This window comes from Cyrtonyx montezumae, unplaced genomic scaffold, assembly GCF_038088225.1.
Source record: "Cyrtonyx montezumae isolate F1298 unplaced genomic scaffold, pur_monq_1.0 scaffold_36, whole genome shotgun sequence".
In the NCBI taxonomy this organism is placed as follows: domain Eukaryota; kingdom Metazoa; phylum Chordata; class Aves; order Galliformes; family Odontophoridae; genus Cyrtonyx; species Cyrtonyx montezumae.
The window spans coordinates 2,113,830-2,138,491 of record NW_027072041.1 but is presented as its reverse complement, the minus strand read 5'-3'; the positions used below and the strand labels follow the sequence as shown (position 1 = coordinate 2,138,491).

The 24,662-nt window shown below is 36.3% G+C and overlaps 1 protein-coding gene across 1 annotated transcript in view; it reads left to right on the top strand.

Moving 5' to 3' along the window:
* The window catches only part of CCDC171 (coiled-coil domain containing 171), a 158,379-nt gene that overhangs the window by 98,156 nt on the left and 35,561 nt on the right, over positions 1-24,662 (top strand). The window contains 3 exon segments of the mRNA XM_065745478.1: positions 1,790-1,935; positions 5,553-5,607; positions 16,856-16,987. Of these exon segments, the coding sequence (XP_065601550.1) occupies positions 1,790-1,935; positions 5,553-5,607; positions 16,856-16,987 (333 nt within the window).

Genomic DNA, 24,662 nt, shown 5'->3' with positions numbered 1-24,662 from the left:
AGAGTGGCAATGTGCCCACAATCTTCAAACTGATATGGGGCCTTGCGTTATCGTGTTGCAAGAGAAAGATTGTCTTCTCTGGTCTGTTTCTGGGAGATCAAGCATTCAAATTAGCCAGCATCAATAGCAGTCATAATAATTTAATAAGTTAATAGTTTGTCCAGGTTTCAGGAAATCCAGAAAGCTCATACTTTTCCTATTCCAAAAGACAGTACACATCACCTTACCCACCAAGGACTTTCTCAAACTTTTTCTTTGTTGGGGAATTCATGTGTTACCACTACATGGCCGGCTGTTTTGCCAGCTCATAGTGATTAAACCGCATCTTGTCTCACTACTGACATTATGATTGAGAAAACTTGTCACCTTCAGCACTGTATTGATTCAGTAGATTCTGACAAACTTGCATATGGTGTTCTTTGTGTTCCTGTGTGAGCATTAGTGGGACCCACATGGAGCAAACTTTGTGATATTCCAGTGTTGCTACCTTTGCTTTCAATGCATTAAAGCTGGTATTTAGCTCTGTGTGCAGTTCCCTGTTCATAATCCATTGATTCATGTGGATAAGACAATTGAGATTCTCTTCATTCCAGGCTATGCATGGCTGTCCTGAATACAGCCTGTCTTCCATGTTTGTTTTTTTTACCACTGCTGAAACACCCCACCCACTGCTTTACTGTGCTTACATCCACTGTTTGGTCTCCATAAATGTTCACATGTGTTGATGAATGTCAGTGAGTGCCATTTTTTTGTCATGAAGAAATTCAGTGGCACACCTTTGCTTTGTATGCACTTCCATGTGAGATACCATTTTATCAGGCTGTCTCCCCTGCTGCCATCTGCAATGTGACTGCAAAATGTAATAGAATATTGGTGGGAAGGTTCAACTTCTACTGCTGTATCATCATCTGCCTCTGATATTGTGGGACAATGTAATAAAATAGGAGGCATTACTTTCAGAGCAGCTCTCGTAGTTTCTTTCTAAAAAAAAACAACAAAAAACCAGTAAACCACTATATATAAACGATGACATTTAGCAAAATACAAAATCATGTTATTAATACTGCTGTCTCAAAACGCATTGATTTATCCTAGCTGAAATAAGTTGCAACTAGCCAGGCTCTGTATTAATTAGTTCTGTGTGCTATTTGTCATCTGTTGGATTAATCTGAATTGATTTAAAACACATTATGTTAATTCTAAGCCAGAGAGGAAAAAAAAAAGGAAAACAACAACCAAAACAACAACAAACAATATTTTGCATTTGGAAAACTCACATTAAACAAGAAATGTACCATAAAGAAGTGATTTTGTCTTAAGAACTGCTGGAAAACTGTACACTGTGCACTAACAGAGAACTTTGAATTATCTAAATCATGTAGAATATTTAAATGAAATAAATCAAAATGGCATTTTTGTGAATTCTTCTATTCAACGTTTGCTTTAAATTCAGATTTGTGAATATTCTGTTTTTTTAATGCAGTGCTCTGGATTCTTTCCACTCTGTATAGATCTGGTATTTGTAAATACAATACTTGTAGCATAATATATGTACCCATTTGATCAACAAATTATTGTATGAAATACATTTGTACACAGACAATGCACTAAAATTTGGGATGCTGTGAGCTAGCAATGTTTTTACTATAGAATCTGTAAAATCTTAGTATCTGGTGGTCCACATATACTTCACAGTCAGTCTGTTTTCCACTTTGTTTAATAGCCTATGGCATAAATTGAAGTTAATTATTTGGCCTGACAAGTAACTCTGCTTTCTGTCTGCTTGCAGAGACTCTCCGAGGCAAAGATGGAGCTGAGAAGAAAAGATCAATCTCTGCGTCAGCTCAATAGACTTCTTACCCAGCTGGAGCAGGACAAGCGTCGACTGAGAGAGAGCATCCATGATGCAGAGAGTGCCCTCTGCATGGCAGCGAAGTGAGTGCTGGGACCTTGGGGAGATCACTTAAAACAGACAAAAGATCAATTTTTACTTTCATGCAGAGGGTTTTAACTCTGGCTAATGTAATGCTGGAAAACAAAAGTACATCTGTCTTTCTTTGAAATTCAGTGATAGTTTTCTAAAGAGAGAACTATTAGTTCAACATGCTAGATTTATGTTTTCTGTAGTGAGCTCATAAAAGTATTCTGATTTCTAAGTCCTGGAGTAGCATGGGCACTTGGGGTTGCCAATGATGTTACTGATTTGACAGTGTCTCTTTGGTAGAGCCCTACCACATCGTTTAATTAGGAAGTGACTGCTAGTTCTCTGCATTTTCAGATCAGCTTTTTATAGAGTGATACAATTAACTTATAATACATACAAAAGCATCAACTAGGTGTCAGGTCTTAGCTGTCAAAGGAACTGAAATCCATTTTGGGCCTGATCATATCTGTGGAACAGGGCAGATCTTTCAGCTAATTTCATGGAGTTTTGGATTAAGATGTAAAACCTGTGCCTTTTTATATTACAACAGAGTAGAAGGAATGCGAAGGGACTGACCATTTATATTAATATGATTATTACTAACCTCCTAGAGTCACATAATCAGATAAGAAGATAATATTTAAATTTTTTAAATTTCTCATTTTACCCAAGATGTAAGTATTTGACCTCTTAAAAACAATAGCTTAGAAGGTTGAAGTGTTTTATGTGTGAATAAAATCTTGTAATTGCTATGTTTTTTGGTGAAATACTCAACAAGCTAATGAAAATTCTGGGTGATATTTAGTATGAGTCTATTAAAGTAGATTAGACTTGAAGAAGGATTTGGTATTGAAAACTCAAACCATTTTCACCTGCCACAACCTATCTTACTTGCTCTAGTATAGCACATTCCCTGTGGCATTTCTTAAATTCAGTAATTTTTTTGAACATAAAGCCAATTTAGAAAGTATTTTATTTCACAGAATCATAGAATGGCCTGGGTTGAAAAGGACCTCAAAGATATGTAGTTTCAACCCCTCTGCCATGTGGAGGGTTGCCAACCATTAGAGCAGGCTGCCCAGAGCCCTATCCAACCTTGCCTTGAATGCCTCCAAGGACGGGGCATCCACAACCTCTCTGGGCAACCTGTTCCAGTGTGTCACCACTGCCTGAGTGAAAAACTTCCTCCTAACATCTAACCTAAATCTCCTGTCTTTGTTTAAAACCATTCCCCCTTGTCGTATCACTATCAACCCCTGTAAACAATTGTTCCCCCTCCTGTTTATATGCTCCCTTCAAGTATTGAAAGGCCACAATGAGGTGTCCCTGGAGCCTTTTTTTCTCGAAGCTGAACAAGCCCAGTTCTCTCAACCTTTCCTCATAGGGAAGGTGCTTCAGCCCTCTGATCATTTTAGCGGCCCTCCTCTGTACCAGTTTCAACAGCTCTGTGTATCTCTGTATATAGTAGTTTTATGTTATAAAATACAAAAATGTCCCCATGCCATTAATTGTTTTTTTTTTTTTTTAACTTTGGAACATACCACCAGAAGAGATGAAAAAGACTTCACGTTGGTCCAGAAAAATCTTTCTTTAATATATTTTCTAGAACCTGATTGTCTGTAAGCAATACATCACTATTTCCATGTTCCTGGGTGTCTTTCAACTTTTTTCTTATTTATTTATACAGCCATAAGGGGTAGGAAGATGACTAGCTCATTCTGAGAATGCTTTCTTTGGTTTTCTTGCAGTGGTGGCTGCAAATTCTGTTTATGGAGTAGGAAGTAGCAATTAATAAAAAGAGAGCCTAAAAGCATCAAGCCCAACAGAAATACAGTAGCTTTTTTTTTTTATCAAATAAAATAAATCAAATAAAATGAGCAAGAGAGAGTGTCCGATAAACCGAAGGCCTTACGCTAACGCTGAAGGCGGACGGCAGCGAGCACCCACTGCTGAGTCCATCCCAAAGGAAAGAGAGTGTCCCGTGACTGCAGACAGTTTTTATCTTTCCCTCTGAACAGAAACACTTAAAATGCAAAGCATCACACAGTCCTTTGGCGAATGTAGTTCTTCTTCTCTTCTGAGACAGGTATACCTGGAACTATTGATGATCCATGGAGCTGGAGCATTAACTCTTTAACTCTAAATGCACTACATGATGTTATGATGTGGTCAATACCAAAAAATCATAAAACCATGACAGAATTACATTTAAATACAGTAACCCTAAATGCAAGTTCTGTGGTCCAATTCCAGTTTCCATTACACTTGTAGGCACTGAAAAATATATGAATGACATTTTGATTCTGTCATGGAGGGTAGCAAAAATACTTATTTTATTCAACTTTTTTCTAAACGATGTAAACAAATATTATCAGAGTTTTACTTAAAAATGTTGTTTAACTATTCCAAAGAAGTAAAATAGTAAATCAATGGCAGTTTTAGGGATTTTCTTCACAAAACAGTGAACACCTGAGAATGTGCAAGGAATAGTTTGACTTCCATATCATTAACTAGCTTAAACACTAATTCTGTTGGACTGGCTTTCTAGAAGTGATTTTACCCAGACAAAGCACCACTACACAAGTGAGGCAAATTTATAAGAACCAGCATGTCTTTGTATATCCAATCTGAAGAAAGGTAAGATCTTGAAAAGGCAAAAATCTGTGTGACAGCTTTACTGAGATTGTAATAACCAGTGTTATTTCTGTGGATGCCTTATTATTTTTGCTGTTTAGGATAGTATGAGTCAGTAAAATGAGGAAGCAGTCATAATTCTAGGCAGAACAGCATCGTGGTTTTGATTTCAGCTTCAGGAACTCCCAAGAGTTACTGCAAAATACTCACTTAGCTGACAAGACTGTCCTGGAATAGTAGGGTATTAACTTATTTGGTGTAAATTCTATTTGATTTCTTTTTGTGTTTTGTTGGACACTGTGGCCCATTCTCCTTAATATTATGGAACTGCAACTATGTTTTTCTAAGTACATTAGGTGAGATAAAGTTTATTTTGTCAGTGTAACTATTAAAAACCATCTTTCTTACCTAAGCCCCAGTCTACAAAAAGGCATGAGATATATTTCATTACCTGAACTTCTGTTTCTTAAAGGTAGTATCTTTGACTAGACTAGAAAAGATTAGTGGAATGTGTAAAGGGATGAACAGGTTTTTCTTGTCTACAAGAGTACTTGATGAAAAATGTAATCTGACAGTATTCTCCAGTATAAGAACGTAATCTCATCCCACTAGAGCCTGGAGTCCTTCAACATGCCCTTTTTTTCCAGGGTTGCAGATTTCCTCTCCAACAGCACAATGAATATTAATTGATATTTCTATAAATACGGTATGTAAAATACATATTTAAAGGTATATAAATGAATAATATATAAATAAATGCCTTGCATACAGTATAGGCATATTCCATATAGAAATGTGTTGGATATTGATCCATGAACTATTTTTGTAAGGTTTGTATCAAAGTTAAAAGGAGGAGAGAGACTAATATAATAGTTTGTACGATGTAAAAAATATTTTTCTAGACATTTTTGTTATAAAGTAGCAGAAAACGAATCTACACATCAGCGTCAGTTTCATTAACTACTCTTTTTTTATTTTATTTTTCTTACAATAGAGACAAAGAATTGATTATTAATCAAATGAAATCTGTGGAAACCACTCTTCATACGGTAAGAATTTGAAGTATTCTGTCTGTATTTGTATTTCCAGTCACATCAAGCTTTTAAAACTGCTTATTCTCAGGGAAGCAGGGATGCAGAAGTTGAACAGCAGCTTCCTTTCGGGTTTCCACCTTCAGCTTGTTTTGGCTCCAAACAGTATTCAGATTTAGCAAGTTAAAATACAACTTTGTCATATACAGACTTTTTTACTCTGTTTTAACGTAGAACTTACTATTATGTACGTGTTAATATAATGAAATTCATCTTCCTTTTCTCTATTACTGAGCAATATTTCTGTTGGCTATTGATTCTGAGTTGCTGAATTACTTCACTGCTGAGGTGTGTGGTTATGAACATGGTGCTCATAAGATATTTGGATTTGTTATGCTGCTCAATCTTTGATGCATAGTAGGTATCGTAAGGAAAAGAAGGCAAAAATTAACCTATGTGTAAAATCATAAGTAATATTTTCTTTTAAATCCTACTAATCTAAAGTTTTCTCTTTGGCTGATATATATATTTTTTAACTCTGATACAGTGTTCTTTGAAGGTCCAACAAAGCTGAATGTGTAATTATTTGGGAGACAGAACTGTTTTTAACTGTAGCTCTGGTGGCTGGTTGTTTTATAATTGTTTTTAGTCCAGAACAACACATAACAAAAAAAGAGTTTTTATTACCTTGGAGTGTTCATTTCCCTTATCACATCTTGAATTCCCAGCAACGTGGGAATCTATTCTTTATTTTAGTTTCTGTGTCCACCAAAACTGTTGTTAATTTAATTTTCAGATACCCTTTTCAAGATTTTCTTTCCTTTAATGTTCACAAAAAGTGACAGTACCTAAACTGCTTTTGTGTTTGAGCTTCACCAGACAGTGCTGGTAGGCAATTTTTTTCTTTTGTGTCACCATCTCATTCATGCTTCTCTTAAGTTTTGGAAATCAACATAATGCACTGATGTATACATGTCCTTGGCCTAGAGATTTATTATTCTAAATTATTCTATTATTATTCTATTTATTAATCTAAATTAAAAGTTTACATTTTGCTTTAGAAGATAGGGCAGTGTATACACAAAGACTGAAATGTTTGGGGCAGCATTATAGGCAGGTCCTGTACGTAGTACTGTTCTTCCTAATGCAGTGAATATATTATTAAAAAAAGAACTGTCATTTTTCTTTGAGAAATTTAGTTAACGTGTGTTTTTCATTTCTTGATGTTTGTTAGAATTATGCATAGTTGTTAGGTCTGAATAACTAATTATCAAATAGCAGAGCAATTTATCTTTTCTGGTTGTCAAAGAATGACGAAAACATAAGAATTAGAAATGTCAGGATGATCTTTTCAGGAAGAAATAAAACAATTGATTGTAAATCAGTTGTAATTTGATGTATTATTTCTCCTACAAGAACAAAGGGAAATTATTGATCTTTGTTTGGCAAATATTTGAAACTTAGACCTGACATCATAATGGTATCTAATTATCTAACACTAATGAGCATGACTTACGTGTAGCCTATCAAGCTTACATTGCTGTTCTTAAATGTTTTCGCACACTGAGTGAAAAATGAAAACGTGATGAAGGAGATGAAATATTAGTAAAGGGGACATTCTTTTTTTTCCCTCCTGAAATTCTGGGGATTACGTTTGTTTTCAAAAATTAATCAAAAGAAAAAGGATATCAGTTTCTGAATCATCTGGAGCTGAGGAAGTATCAGTATTAGCTGCAAATACCTTTATGGGAATTTGACACTGAACGTTGTGGTATTTCTACATTTATGTATTCATGAGAAAATATCCACAAAATTCCACTGCATCACCTGCAGGATCTGTGTTATCAATGCATAATACTAAATTTTTGCTTATAGAGCTCAGAGGGATTTTACAGACATCTGTAGTAATCTTACTTAGTCTCAGGGTAAGAAGGCATACACCGATATCCATTCAGACAAACTCATTCTTTATTGTACTCTGTCACTGAAAGAGTTGCAGAAGGCAGCACTATAGGTGCCAGATTCAATGTAGGTGGATATACTTGGATGTAATCTTCAGCAAACAAAGCAGAAAGTAGTAGGGCTTAGGGATCTCTGTGCGTGGTTCTAATACAGCTCTAGACAATGGATCGTTTACATTATTTACTGCCCCCCTGTGACTGGATGGAAAATCTAGTATCGTATATTTGACTCAGCAAATGCTTCTGACACTGGGAGCTGGATTATTTGCACAAGAATTCTCATGATGCCATTAAAATAAGAGTACCTTTTTGTTGTTGTTTTATGCCATCTAAAATATACTTTTAAAAAGTCAAGTAGTAAGTGAATATTTTAACAAATTTACAGAAAACACCAGGAGCAAACAAATGACCTTAATCCTCTAATTTAATTTTGTTTTGATTCAATTCTGTTTTTGTAACTAAAAGATACTAGCTTAATTTTTGAAAAGTTATGTTTAGAAAAACAGATTTTTTTTTTTACATAGAATTTATTACATTGCCTTAAACTGAAAAACTTTGCAAAATAGATTAAAAATTGACTGCTTAGAGAAATTGTTCCTATAACTAACACGTTCATTTGAAAAACAAAAAAAGCAAAAAACAATAAGAAAGCCAAATGACAATAAATGAATTTTACTGAAAGAGTTCTTCTGGCAGAAATTCCACCTGTTTGAAATTCTAACACATAGATTTTACTTAAAGAGTTCTCATCAAGACAAAAAAAAATGTCTTATTTATAAATTAACTACAGTCTTTTATATGTATGGAAAGCAAATGGTTTCTTGACGCTTTCCTCTCTGATTTTTTTGGTTGAACTATTTCATTATTAGCTTCTTCTGTGCTTGCTCCTATCAGTATCATTTTTTTCTTAAAACAAAGTCATGGACATTAAATCTGTTAATTGTATACAATTAGATTTTTTAACATGTGTACTTAATGACTTACTAGTCATGGTAATCCAGTCCGTATTAAAAATCATTTAATGCTCTCTGTGCTAAAATCTTCAGCCTTCCCCTTGCTTTGTTTCCAAGTTTGAGTGTTTCTGGTGGACTGGTCTTAGTTAGCAGCCATACATAACATACAAACGTAACATAACATACATAACAGCCAGCCATGTGCCTTCTGTCCCCCTGAACAGGATGGGGAGAGAACGGGGCAAGAAATCATGTGGGTTGAGATAAAGGCAGAGAGATTGCTTGCCATCACGAGTGAAAGACCTGACTTGAGGTAGTTAATTTATTAATTAAAATAGATTAAAATAGATTTTGGTAGTGAAAAAGGAAGGTCTGGATAGTGGAAAAGGAAGACAAAATGAATTAAAGCAGCACTACATCTACCCCAAGCCCCCGTTCTTTTTGAAATCTTTATGTTCATCTTCACTCCTTCACTCGCAACTCCTCTGTCTTTACTCTGAGGCTGAAAACTGCGCTAAGACCTCCATACTTCTCTGCTTCTCCTTCCCCTTCACATTTATCCCCTGGTCCAGTGTGAGTCTTCTCCATGATCTGCAGTCCTTCGGGGTGTGGTTCCCCATTGGGCTGCAGGGGAATAACCCAAAAGATCATCTCAGTGAACTGCTAGGGAATCTGTCCTTGTGCACAGAGCACATGCTCACTGGTCTTCAGTGTCTTTGGGGGCTGCACTGCTGCTTCTTACTCCTTCCCTTGCATCCCCATATGCTTTTTTTTTTTTTTTTTTACACACAGAGTTTAACTGAGGATTCACCATTTTGGCTGATGCACTCTGCCATTCCCTGCAGTGGAGCAGTTGCCATGAGCCAGATATGTCTGTGTCTGGCATGGGACAGCCCCAAACTCTTCTATGAAGCTCCCCCCTCACCCTCCCCACTGCTGCTGGCTTCTTGACTACACATTGCTGTAGCTCCCTTGTCTTCAGCCTCCCTAAGTCCCTCTTCTCTGAACTTCTGCCTGTGCAAAACACTGTCTTGGGAAGTCATCCCAGTGCGTCAGCCTGTACAGAGCCAGGGAATTGTTTGTGTTTCTCCTTGTTCTCTTAACTGTTAAAGTCTTGATGAGCTTTATGGGCTGGCAAAGTTTTCAGTCTGCCTAGAACACCAGTTGCTTAGTATTGGGCTTTTTTGACAGATAATAAAATACCATGTCTTCTCAGCTTGGACTTTTACCCACTATTCTGTGTGAGGTTGATGAACTGTGATAATGAGTCAACAAAATCCTCTCAAAAAATCTTTTTCCCTATACCTGCTAGCAGCCCACTCATTCTGACATTCTGGCACAACTCTGTGATCAAAGCACCTATCCAGTGTTTTCTTTTCCTTTTTGCGCTTGGTTAGTAAACTCCTTTTCATTTCAGTTTTGCGGTGCACTTCATTTCTGCTGGTTGGAAAGTTTGTATGCCAGTTGGCAGAACTGCTTACATGCAGTCATTGTGTTACATTGCCTCACTGCTGCTCCCCTCTTGTGCCTGTTATCTTCTCTGAAATAGTCATAAAATGGCCAGGCATGAGACTTGGGCCTCTCAGTGCAAACAATTGGGAAAACAAAACAAAACAAAACAAAATTGTATTTCTTTATCCAGAAATACAGTGTATTAAAAAATATAAGACACAGAGTTGTTTGGAAATGAGGTGAGATGTTGGAACACTTGAGAATTAGTAACCCCCCCCCTTTTTTTTTTCCTGAGTTAACCAAGGTTTCTAACTGTGAACCATATAATTATTTAGGTATCTCAATAAAGATGCAAAAAATATTTTTTGATAGAATTAAATACGATTTTTTTCCCTTGGCTTAATTTCATTTGCAGATCTGTTTGTTCTGGTGTTTTTGCATGTGTTGAATGAAGCCTGCTTGTATTTGTACGTGTATGTTCAGGGTCTGTTTATCACTGTGGTCCTCAGCTGTCCTGAACAGCCTGCATCACAAAACTTTTGAAGCAGTGGCATGTTTTCCTGCAATTAAAATTCTGAATGACTACTCTTAAGCGTTTATAGTAGGAAAAAAGGTATTTCCCTGTGACAAGGAAAAAAAAAAGCAATAAAAGGATCAGTTTTTCTCCATCATCTCCATTTAGCACCTTTTCATTTAAACGTTTTATGCATTACTTTTGTTTCCCCTCCTGATGGGGAAACAAAAAAATCTGACTTCCTCGATCTTTGTTCGCAAAGATCAGTTGTGCAGGACATACAGGTGTTAGCACAGCTGGCTTGCTGATGACAACTCTGTCCATATAGCTGTCTAGTGTGTCATCACTCATATTGTTCAGTGTCATTCTGACCTAGCCAAGCTAAAAATGGTACTCCAGCTCAAGAGGGATTTAAAATCCTTGACAAACTAAAGATAAGACATTGCCGAATGTCATATCCATGTGCTTAGCTGTTTTGACTCTCAACATATCTAAATAACTAAATCCAGAGCACATTTATCATCTTTTTTTTTTTTCTTCTTTTTTTCTTTTGTATGCCGAATTGGCTGAACAGTCTTCTGTAGTATGCCTTTAGTAAGGAAAAATCCTTGTTTGGAGAATTGTGGAATTACTGAATATATCAACTGTTATTTTCTCCAAACATAGATTCGTTTTCAGCCCAAGGTCATTGCAAATCCATTCATAGGGGATGTATTATAATGCACATCCTTCAACTGTAGTGAGGCTTAGGTGCAGTGGTCAATGTTTGCAAAAATGTCTCTGGGTCAAATTAACATCTTACTCAACAGAGCATGTAGTGTCTGTTTTTTGTAACAAAAAAAGCTCAAATTGTGCTTCTAGGAAAGCTTTGGAAGGTATTCTTCTACTGTGAAGATTAATTTCCAGAGTCTTGACTGGACTTACAGGGAAGAAAAGCAGAGGAGAAACTGGCATATCCAAATGATTTTCTTTATGATATGCATACCTCTTTATACGTTTTTGTGGTAATTAGTGCTCATTAAAAAACCACCGATGAAATGGACTGAATTGTAATAAAATAGAGATTTGCATGGCAGGAATTGAAAAGAAGAATCACTAAATCTGTGCGTTAATACAGATTTTTTTTAGTAAATTTTTAATTATGGCTTATCTAATTAGATATAATTCATATATGGCTACCTGTATCAGACTATGTACAGATGCTGTCCAATTCTGCCAGTGTTACGGTGGACACTTGGAATAGGGGATATATTTCTTCTTTTTGATGAAACAGTAGGCAACTACCTGCTGATCTATAATAAGTGCTTAAATCTATCCATGTTGGACATTCAAATAATGCCCCTTCAACTGTCCTGTGTACCCTTTTTTCCCCTTTATCTTTTACATGGCACTTTTCTGTCTCAGATTTGTTGTGATTTGTTGTATTTTGGCCTTCTTAAAAGAAATTGTAGAGGTTGCTTTTTTTTAAAGTTCGATTAATTGTTAGTTTCCAGCATCATTTCTCATCTGATTCATGCCCTTTACTTGCAGATTGAGCTGTGATTTTACAGTTCTCATGTGTTTGATTTAAAGTGCCTTGAATTTGAGCAGTGCAGTCTTGTCACTGGCAGCATCTTGGCTTCTGGAGTGACCTGAAATGTTTTCATGTCCTTATGCATACTATAAAAATAAAAATACTTTTATATATGTTAAAAATATATTAATTTTGTACGTTTAACCATGTGCAGTAGTAACTTATTATGTTACTATTACTTACTGTGTTTTGTGCAGTTTTATGTTGCCCAGGAGGTCAGACACTATGTGACTAAACTAGCTATGTATTTCAAAGACTGTGGTTAAGACTAAGATGTGGTTTGCTTTCTAACTGCCTCCTTGCTTTTTAAAAAAAAATTCTAAAAACCTTTGTGTTATTTATATATCACATGCAGTGTAGCTAACAGTGTGGTAAAAACCATTTTGCTGGCACTCCTTTAGAATGATTTGCAAAACATATTTCTAGCTTCTGTTATCTCAGCAATATTGTCATCTCAATGCCAAGCAGATGGAAGCATTGTTTGCCATTCACTATCCCTGTATCACTGCACCATTCTAGATTTTTGCTCTAGTATTTACATTTGTCAACAGTTTACAGTCAGATAGTATGCATTTAAAGTGGTAATAGGAAATGAAACCATTATAAGCCCAAAGTATTTTACTTTCTATTAACTCATTTTTATTTATAACTGATGAACTTAGGGCTTAGAAAAGGTTCTGCTGTACTGCTTATGTAGTGAAATTTATATCCAGATATTTTCTGTTCAACATGAGAAAGCATTGAATTAGGCCCAAAATGAGGGACTAGAGCCAATGATTTATTGTACTGGTCAGACAGCAAACAAAGTGTAAGCAGATATTAATACAATCTACCACTTGCTCATGTTTGTACTATGTCTCTATTGGCATAACTGGACATTACAGCTCAAATTGTGCATGAGGATAACAAAGCAGTGGACACAGAAGAGGTGTGCAGAAAATAAATAAATAAATAAATCTCCGATCAGCAGAGAATTTTTAGCATCATTTTTGCACATGTAGAATTAGTCCATCAAATTCTACACCTTTGATTCAGTCAATAATGTAACTTTGGTTTATTATTCAATTTCAGCTTTGATCTGAATTCATCAGTATGTTATTGATTTTAAATTGAGTGGCCATGGTGTTGTATTCTGTGTTGTTCTCTTAATTAATTAAAAAGTTAAATGCAGTCATAAGTCACTTTGCTCATTTGTTTTAAAACGTTTTGAATACTGTTGTAGACATTTGTGAATCCACTTGTGATTTTCCCGTTTCTAATCAGTATCTATGCAAGTTCAAACTGAAAAATCTAGTGGTCCTACTAAGCAGCTCACTGCCACAGTACTTACCATGCTTCATATCAAACAACTTCTGCAAATTCTCACTGTCCCAGACAAATAATATTAAACAAAGCTAGGATGGATCAAAACCTGTGTAAACATTGTGTGTAGATAAATTTATATATGTTTTCTGTGTATCCAGTTTTTGACTATTGGGAAGAGAAACTGGTTCTATAAATATTTAATTGTTGCAATAGGCCTGATTTTTTTTTAGTTTGTAACATTAAGTTTCTAGCCAGTGGAACATTTTCAGACAAAATATCCTTGCTTTAGATATTATGTGCAGGAAAAAAAAAAAACAACAGAGAGTAAATAAATTCAAAAAGAAAAAAAAAAACAAAAAACCTCTGAAACTTGCTTTGTATTGCCCAACTACATCTTCCTGATAATCTACAGAAAAAAAACACTTTTTTTTTTTAATTAAAATTACCTTGCCCTAGCAGTTTTATGTTTTTCTGATAGTTCTGTAAAACATGTAAGTACCATGTTTTCTTCCTTAGAGATTAAGGAGATAATAACAATCTCCCACCTCTGATCTTCATCTTTCCAGTTCTTAATGAAGATAAAATATAGATATGGCATAGCCAGTGTGATTCAGGGTAGGAATGGCTATAAAGTCTTTCCATTCATTGAATTAGTAGCCAAATGGATGACAGTTTTCCCCTTTACTGAAGCAGTACAATGATTTTTGCATATCCTGTCCCATGTCTTTTGTTCTTAGTATTTTCATAGTATTTTCTCTGAACCTGAACCTTTGTGAATGATTTTCAAAGGAAAGCTTGAGCTTCATTTTTTGTTTCTGAGTTTGCATGTGGATAACAAGAATTGCTCCTCACTACCTACTTACATACACAAAAAGTTTGGGCTTGGTGTTTTGTTTTGTTTTTAAGTTGTGAAGATTCATATCAAAAATCATGCATATTAGGAAGCTAGTAAGTACTTTTCTGATGCTTCAGTTTTAATAATGGCTTATTCTTACCTTAAGTCATCCATTTGAAAAAAAAGCTTTTGTATTTTATTGTTTATTGCCAGGCCCCGATACTAAAATGGAGAGTTTGAAACTAATAGGGTTAAAAGACTTCCACTGTCTGTATTGTGTGTGTATTATACCTCCATTGCTTATACATTGTTTTTTTCCCTGTAGTATTAGCAATCTGCTTTTGTACTTTGACATAGGGATTTCCCTTGTGAATATTGTCACAGAAAAAAGAGAATCATCAATATCGCAGTTAAACTTGACTTTCAAAGCTAATAGTATCTCATTTGGGGGCTCAAATTTAATAAATTTTCTTTGATTCTGGGTGAGTTTTTAAACATCAAACAATGAATTGGCCAGGGTGCAGTAAAATATTTAGATCTATTGACTACGGTTCAGAAGGGTAGAAGGCAAAACACTGGTGGTTTGATGTTGATAAATTCTTAGTACCTTAATCCACATTAATGTTTTCTTTTATCTGTGTGCATACTGGCAGGAAAGACACTGAAATGTTGTGATATATAAGCTGTAAAAATGTAAATCAAGTGTACGTATGTGTGAGTGTATATAAGTAGGTATATATATATATATATGTATTTAAAGTAACGTGTTTTGTCATATTCAGCAAGGTTAACATCTGACTGGAATTACACATGCTGACAGAACACTCCAGAGACTATGTTTGTTCCACAGGACTGTATATGCTGAACCTACTGCACTGTGTGTGCAAAAAATGCGTAGAGGACCTTTCCTGTTATAAAAATTGCATCATAGTGCATATGTTTGGCAGCCACAGGTATTGACAGGAATTCTTTAGGTCAACTTGGGAAATGTAGGGCTCCCTATTCCCACAGAAGAGAGCAACGAATAAAATAAAATCTTTTCTTCTTTCTATCAGTAGATTTACACGTGCACGCTTCTTTCAATCAGAACACATTTCAAAGCCTGTGCTATTATTTGAAATATGTTCACTCATCAACATTTTACAAAAAAATTAATTTTGTAAGCTACTACAAAAAAGTAATCTGGGATTTAAAATGAACGAGAGTATATCTTAATTCATGAATGGTGAGTTCTTTGGAGCAAGGAAAGCTCTAGGTGACTGAAACTTATTTTAAATAGCATTTTATAAATTATATATGTATACAAATATGTATGCATTTTGGGCTCATTTAGTATAACAGAGTGTATATATTTTTGAAAGAGTTGATTATTTTTGTGGTACTAGCTATTCCTTCTTAGCAGAGAAAGTATGTGCCACATAAATGTATTTCGTCTGTTCATTATATATATTTGTCTGTGCTTATACTTTCTGTAGTAGAATCTTATCTGACTATTGGGATATTTTGGAGATGCTCATGATAATTTTTATATTAAACAGAATGAAAAATGTGTGTATGGCGGTATATACTATGAGTGATGTGTCCATTGAAGTTATGTGCTTAATATGTAACCCTTCAAATCCATGCTAATAGATTAATTATATTTTATGGTAATATGGAAAAATGTGAAACTAAGTAATGAAAAAATATTTATCCCTTGTGCAAGACTTACAAGTCTGGTTGTGTTTAAAGAAAAAAGCATTAATCAATTTACATGGCTAACAGTTTTTACCTACGTGTTTTTATCACGCTGAAAGCGTCAGGATTCTAAATAAAAACCAGTTTCTCTCGTAGTCAGCAGGTGGCACTGTGACACCAACTGCATTTGGTTGTTGTGGCCTTACGCAGAAATCTCATTGAAAGCATTTGAGGGTTTTGTTTTATCCTGTTTTTTTTTTTACCCTTTTTTTTTTTTCAGATCGCCTGCAACACTAAATAAATAAATATCAAACAGTTTGAATTTTGTTCAAACTGTAGCATTTCCCACTCCAAACTGTCATAAACTGTAAAAGTTGATTAATACCAGCTAGAGCATTATTTCTTATATATGAATCCACAATATGAAAACTAGTAGCAGATTTTTTTCACCTCCTGTTAATTGCCATGCTACAGGTTGGGGGTCTTTTTGACTTTGTTTGAGGATTATTCATTTTAGTCAGAGCTCTAACTGAACTGGTATTAAATGAACCTAATTGTGAAGGGCTGATACAATCTCCATACAGCAGAGAGAACTCACATAACAGTTTCTTGTTTGTATGATCACACAAACTTTTAAATTTTATAGCTGGTGGGTTTTTGAGTCAGAAGTACAATTACTATTTATTTTCTTACAGTGTTTTTACAGGGCACAGATCTGTAAAATGCATATATCAGGTGGACTTGTAAGCCCTTAGCGTCTCTTCTTTCCTCCTCATTTCAGTCTAGGGGAAGATGCTTTTTCTTCTTAACATTCTCTCCCAGCACTCTGAATTAGAGATTTATTTGCAACGAAAAATCAATTAGTCCTAAATTTATTCATGGATTTCAGGTCCAGCGATCAATGCAAGTCCACTCAGTGGGCTCAAGGGGACCCAGTTCATCCCAGTTAATGTGTCTGAAGGGGAATTACCATTGATGCTGTTTTTTTCCCTTTAGGTCAGAGATCAGACCTTGCTGTCATGGACTGCGGCAACCAGGAATGACTTCACCCTGCAGCTACCCAAACTGCACCTAGAGACCTTTGCAGTAGAAGGGCTGAAGGGCGGGCCAGAGGTTGTAGCATTTCAGGTGAGAGTCTGAAACAATCCTGTTTCTTCCTTCCTTTTTTTGCATCTGAGATAGAATGAGTAGCTGCACTGCTCTGAATGTGTGGAGAACAAAAAGCTTCAAAACTATTGCAGTCAACAACTGAAAGAGAAATAATTTCCATAAGTGCTCCTAAATTTTGTATTTTGGAGGGGATGTGAACTTTTAATTGTACAATTATAATGTTAAATAACTGACAGGAATATGGCCATTGAAAATGATCATGAAAATATTTTATTTAAAAATTAATATCAGAGTATTCTACTTTTCATCGCACCCCACCCCCCCCTTGATTTAAGCCAGGCAAAGCAGGAAGAAGACTCACAGCATTTTATTGCTTATGTGATCAGTATTATAATTTTGAAGTTACAGTTTCAGTAGTAGTAGTGATTTTTGATCATTTCTTACTTAAAATAAACTACTACTTAGAATACTCAATATTTTGTTCATGTAGGTTTAAAGATCTGTATGATTGATTAATAATGATAATTTGGTGAGAGGAAGAATGAGGCAAAAAAGAGAAATGAACTAAAAATGTATGTATTTGCAGCTCTGAAAATGAAGTACTGATTCTGTATCTTTTTTAAAAGTTTGTTGTGTCTTCTTAAATCTGAACTGTCCCTTAGACTTCAGAGCTGTGCAGAATGACTTCATTCTTGTAATACTTCATTGCTAAAGGCAGATCATTTAGTTTTCTCAATGAGAGAATGAAAAGTGCGGTGAGTACATACCTCCTCATTGTGCCCTCCTATGTGAATCTGAGAGAGGAAAGCTAGTCATAAAAAGAGCAAGGAAGTCAGACACTGCAAATGTTACATTCCTGTAATAACCCTTGCTAATTTATTATAGGTTTTCAGTTCTAGATGGAGTATATAATTGCAGGAGCAGGGTCACAAAATCAAACAAACTAGAGAGGTGTATTTTGAGCTTCGTACATCTGCCACTTTCCTCTTGGATGCATGCATTTCAGTATCATATAGTTTTAAATTATGTCTTTATTATCATACGTTCATAATAATGTAATAAAGTGTAACACCTGGAATTCCCATGAACTTCAGTTAACACAGCTATATGCCTCTGCCAGAGAGTAGAGCTGAAATGTTTTCAGACAGTGATGAGCACTTCTATGGATATGCAAAAGGTTCCTACAAGTGATGTATTTTCAAATAAGACATTGGAGAAATAATCAGCATGTTAAAATATTGCTGTTCTTATTCAGATCTCATTCTGTGTTTGCTGCCTTCTACTCCAATCCCTGTTCTTTTTAGATCTCAGGAGTGTTGTGGAGGCTTTTGGAAAGCAACCCATTCCTTCTTCCTATCTGAAAAGATAAAGAGCAATAGGAGTCTCAAAAACTGAAAACTCAAAAACATAAGCTATTCACATTAGTACATAGTGCTTGTGGTAGGAACATAGCACAGTGTGCTCTGGCTAGTGTACTGGTGGTGCAGCAGTGTAAACGTACTTTGTGTTCACCTGACAGCTCCAATTACACATGGTTACACTGTAGGTACACAAGCAGCATCAGTGATACACAGTCTATTTCATTGTTCTTTTCTTCTGTTTTTTGCTTTTCCTTTTCCTGATTCTGGTGACTGAAAGCCTGTTTGACAGCTTTCTAGGTATATTATAGAGTTTTTATTTACTTATTTTATATAGCTGGCAGTCAGCTAATTTGCTTTAGTTTCACTTCTGCATGCAAAATTGTATTTAAAACAATCCTAAAATCTTGTATGATGTAAGGAGTTAGTAAGCAACTTGTGAACACCACTGATTGAAATCAGTGCAATTGTTTGCATGCTTGATTTCTCTATGTGTATTTTATAGTTATTATAGGACGAGCACATTTAACTTAAAGGCTTTATCCTTTAAGTGAGTGTTAGATATAGGAAGTTATTTACCAAGTATAAATATATTGCTATTTCACACTTTCTTTAAAAAAACTGCAGAGAAATGAAAATCCTAAATTATACATTATGATGGGGATGAAGCATTTGCTTTTGAATACTCATAGAAAAACACATTATTTTATTTTTATTTTTATTTTTCCTGCATCCAATTCATAGAAAGTAGCTGGAATCAGTAACTGATCTTTGTTTTATATCCAGTGTTTCGGTGAGTTTCACCTTTTCCTCACAAGAGAGGAAGATAAAAAGCTTCTGTATACATACACATCTATGAGATTATCTTTCTTCCAAAATTTTCAGAAAGCAAGTGGCACTTAAAGGCGTTTGACAGGATGAAATCTGCTATCCTTAATTTACTTCCTGGGCATAGCATTAGAGATCAGTATTCCTTGTCAGTGGGAAGTGGAAAGTCTTAGAATTTTTGAGTGAGTTGCTATTATCTCTGTGTACGTGTTTCTTGGGAAAGGTATGCTTTCTTTAGACTAAACAAGTACAAAGAAAACTGGCACAATGAACCAAGTTGCTTGACTATGAACCAAGCTATCAGGCTTGTTTTTTCTTCTGGCATAATTAATTATCAGAAAGCTGCTTTTTCTTTTTTTTTTTTTCTTTCCCTATTCAATGAATGTAGCATTCCAAATACCATTACTACTCACAGGGCTGATCAAAGACACAGACAAAAGAAATCCCTGCATAGGAAGTGGCTCATGTCTTGTAAAGAATGTGTCATGCACTCCAGTGATAGACCTTTGAGTAGTGAAACACGTGGGAAACAAAACTCTGAATCTTCTCCAAAGCATGCACTTTATTAAACTGCAGAATTAGATAATTAATCAAAATGTAAGTTATTCAACAATAATGTCCTTGCACTGAATGTCTTCTAAAACCCCACACAAAGGCTGAAATGCATGGCTGGTAATAAGTCTGATTTAAATTATAGGTATTTGTTAAATTCTTGGAAGCTGTTACAAGAGTTACTATAATAGTTTGATAGTTTGGCTAGAGATGGATAAGTAATGGAGAAGGTGCAGTATCTTCAGGAATAAAGAGATGTAATGGCTATAGTATTTAAATACTCTCATCTGATACTCTTCATTAGTTAGCTAAGTTTGAAAGTGCAAAGTAAAGAGTTCTCTTTGAGCTACTAAAACACACAAAAGGAGGAATTGGTCAGTTCTGGCTGTGCCTGAGTATTTCCATGATGACAGAAAATGAAATTGTATATGAAACTTAAAATGTATCCAGACACTGGCAATTAAAATCAGTGACAACTAGAAACTACCTGTGTGTATTAGAATCCCATCCACCACTTGTCCAAAAGATGCCATTAACAGTGAGAGGATGGCTGTGCAATCAAACAGCTGTTCAAAAATGTTCAAAAGTGGTTGTTGCCTGCAAAAGTACAATTACAGAAAGAGTAATCGTTTTCTGTATCATGGGAACTATCTTGACCTCTACCTTGGAAGTCTCCATTTGCACAGTTTATTTATTGACCCTTCTAATTTGTGGTGGTTGTTTTTGGTCAGTATTTGGGATGGAGGTCTTGTTCTTCCTCTAATACCTGGTTGTAGAAGGATGTAATATGACTTCTGAATGTTGCTTTAGAAGAGAATTAATGCCTGTTGTCATTTTGCAGGATTCACATTAATTAGAAACTCCAAATAGGTGAGTTTTCTGAGTTTAATGAGAATTTGCACTTTTGGTGCATCTATGTCGTGTATTAAAAAAGCAGGTATGAGGATGAGACTACAAGCAGGCTTATGGTATAAAAGGGATGCAGATACCTATGGCTGTATTTGTCAGCATTTATAACTTCTATGAGAAAACATTTCTCTGTGTGTTGCCCTTCACCTGAGTTGTGAGACTGACAATTTACCTGACTGTTGGAAGTCACAGAATCGCAGAATTGTAGGGGTTAGAAGGGACCTCTAGAGATCATGGAGTCCAACCCCCTGCCAAAGCAGCTCCCTAGCCCAGGTTGCACAGGTAGGCATCCAGGGGGGTCTTGAACATCTCCAGAAAGGAGACTCCACCACCTCTCTGGGAGTTCCAGTGCTCCGTCACTGCACTGTGAAGAAGTTCCCATGCATGTTTGTGAGGAACCTCCTATTGCTTCAGTTTGTGGCTATTTCCCCTCGTCCTATCTCCACATATTGCCTAGAAGCATCTAGCATCATCCCTTAGATATTTGTACATGTGGATCAGACACCCTCTAGGTCTTCATTTTTCAAGGCTGAACAGGCCCAGATCTCTCAGCTTTTTCTTATAAGGGAGATGTTCCACGCCATTTATCATCTTCGTAGCCCTCTGCTGGACTCTTTCCAGAAGATCCCTGTCTTTTTTGTACTGGGGAGCCCAGAACTGGATGCAGTACTCCAGGTGAGGCCTCACCAGGGCAGAGTAGAGGGGGAGGATCACCTCCCTTGACCTGCTGGCTGTGCTCTTTTAATGAACCCCAGGTTCCCATTGGCCTTCATGTCCACCAGGCTCATGGCCAGCCTGTCATCCACCAAGACACCCTGGTCCCTCTCCTCAGAGCTCCTCTCCAGCAAGTCATCCCCCAGCATGTACTGGTGCATGTGGTTATTCCTCCCTAGGTGCTAGACTCCACACTTGCTCTTGTTAAACCTCATCTGGTTCCTTTCTGCCCAACTCTGCAGCATGTCCAGGTCTCACTGAATGGCAGCACAGCATTCTGGTGTGTCAGCAATTCCTTCCTGCTTCATATCATCAGCAAACTTGCTGAGGGTGGACTGTATCCCCTCATCAAGGTCACTGATGAAGATGTTGATCTGGACCAGACCCAGCACCGACCCATGAAGAACACTGCTAAGTACAGAGCTCTGAGCTCTGTCAGTCAGCCAGTTCTCAACCCACCTCACCATTCCCTCATCTGTTCCACACTCCCTTCCTCTCTCCTTGCTGCCTCCCTCTGCTCCTGCCTGTTACCCCACTAGGTCCCTGCCTCAGCCTCTGCCTGTCTCTCTTCCCCATACCTTCCTTCTACTCCCTTTGTCTTGCTTGCCATCCCTTTGGTACCCAGCCCCATCCCTCCATTTCCCTCTGTCTGTCTCTGCCCCTTCCCTGAGTCTCCTCTCTCTCTCTGTCCTTTCCCTCTGCCTTCAGCATGTGTTAGTCTGTACACATGGGCTGAGGAAGTCTACATGGGATTTCTTCTTTCAGTTCCTCAAGTGTTTGGAAGTATGTCAAAATGAAAAGTGTAGTAATAACACAAGGCTTATAGGGGTGACACCTATCAAACACCAATCTATCTTCGATATTAGCATATAGTCATTATAAATTTATGAAGGATGTATTCTTTCCATTTATTATATGTAAATGTTATATTCATATATGATTTAGTCATGCCTTGTCTGACTGGGTTATAGGTCTTTAATTATTTGGGCAAACGTAAATGTTGTTTTAAGTGTTAGGAACATTTCAATTTGTAAGGTTTTCACTTGTTCATTAATTTTAGATTTATGCCTGATAGATTAAAAGGTAAAAGATAATACATAATTCTGCTGGTATTTTTTTTCCAAAATAAAAAGCACTTCTTCATTCTTATGTTTACTTCTTGTCAATAGAATGTTTCTTGCCAAATTGAGGAAGCAAATGGTTTCAAAGGTATCATTATAATTCTGTCATCAGATTTTATCATCTGCATGAAGCAAATCTTTCAAACATTAAATATAGCTCTGGTCTGAGGGCTTAATGGCATGAATTAATTGTGCAATGACTTGAAAACAATTGTTTGTATTTTAAATCCTGTAATTCTGTTTTGGAGCGTTTTTCCCTCTTCTTTTTTTATCTCTCTTTTTTTTTTTTAGCTCAATACTTTGCAGAAAATAACTTTTCAACAGTCTTGAAGGTAGTGTATTTGTATGTATCTGCACCCAAACTACAATGCAACCACTTCTATTGCTTTCTTTTTTGTTTCCACCATTTCAGTCACAGAAGTAACTATCCTCTTTATTACAGAGGCCAGAATGGTGCCTTTTGTGGAATCTGACTACTTTGCTTATTACTATGTAAAACTGAGTATTTGTTCTCTTCAAACTGAATATCTACTATCAACTGCACCTGATTCTTTTCTTCTCCAAAATAACTAATTTCCTGCCTACTGTCAATGTGTTCTGCTTCTGGACTGCCCACCAGTCTGCCTTCATATACACCATTTAAAGATAAAAAAAATTTTTTAAAATAATGCAATGATACTTCGTACTTGCACCTTGAGTTGAAATGCTCATAAATAAGTGCTATAAACTCATTAGAGTGGGATTACATCTCCTGCAACTTCTACCTTTTGGAAGCCTTTTTTCTTTTACCAAAAATAAAGTTGATGCAGGGTTTAAAATTCCATAATTAACATCTAAATTAAATTGGAATGACTAGACTGAAGTGTTGTAACAATCTTCTTGAATGTGTTCAATTAGTATCTGAAGTCATGTCTTCAGATAGTTTGCAACATGATGATAAATATTTAGAAGCTATTTTACCATAATTAATTTTAACTAGAACTCCTTTAAAGATAATATTCCTTGTGAGCATGTATAATAGACTGTATAGTTATATATTTTGCATGTGATCTGACAGAAAGTGCTCTTCATAGAGTACTCATAAACTTACTTGGATTATTAAGGTAGTGGTGGAGATGGTCTTGGATTGTAATAACCCTGCGTTGTATTCTGTGGTATTCAAGTGAAATGCATGTTCCATGGATCCATACTGCATTACAAGATAGATTGCTTCTGGCATAAGGATAAACCACCTTACAGAGTAGTTTCTTATTAGCATAACTTAAGTATAGGTGCCCAAAATCTCCCTTGAGTTGCTGAAGGATGAAGAACGAGGGCAATCATACAGAACTGTAGAATCCTGGAATGGGTTGGCTTGGGAAGGACTAAAAAGATCATCTGTTTCCAACCCCCTGCCACAAACAGGATTGCCAGCCACTCAATCAGGTTACCCAGGGCCTCCTCTGGCCTGCCCTTGGATACCTCCAGGGGTGTTCAAGCATCACGTCAGCTTCTCAGTGAAAAATTTCCCTGTCTAATCTTAATCTCCCTTCTTTTTATTTAAACACATTCCCCCTTGTCCTGGAACAATCTGAAAATCAGACTGTGTGAAAAGCTGATTCTCCTCCTGCTTATAAGCTCCCTGTAAGCATTGGAAGACTGCAATTAGGTGTCCCTGGAACCTTGTCTTCTCCACACTGAAAAATCGAGCTCCTTCAGCCTGTCTTCATAGGAGAGGTACTCCAGTCCTCTGAACATTCTCATGGCCCTCCTCAGGATCTGCTCCAAAAGTTCCACATTTTTCTTGTGCTTGGGTTCCCATACCTGGATGCTTTACTTCAGATGGGGCATCATGAAGGCAGAGGAAAGAGAAACAGTCATCTAATTTACCCTTTTTTGATGCAGCTCAGGATACAGTTGACCTTTCAGGATATAAATGCACACTGCTGGCTTGTGTTAAGTGTTTCATGTATCAGGACTCCAAGTCCTTCTCAGCAGGGCTATGTTCAAGGAGTTCTTCTCCAAGTCTATATATATTTCTGGGATTGCCCCAACCAAAGTGCAATAGCTTCCACTTGGCTTTGTTGAACCTCATTATCATCACACATTTCAACCTTGTGTTCAATGTGTCTTTGGGCGGCATCTCTTCTTTGAGTTGTATCAACTGCACTGCGCAGATTGGTGTCATCTGCAAAGTTGCAGAGGGTACATTCAATCCCATCATCTGTGTCT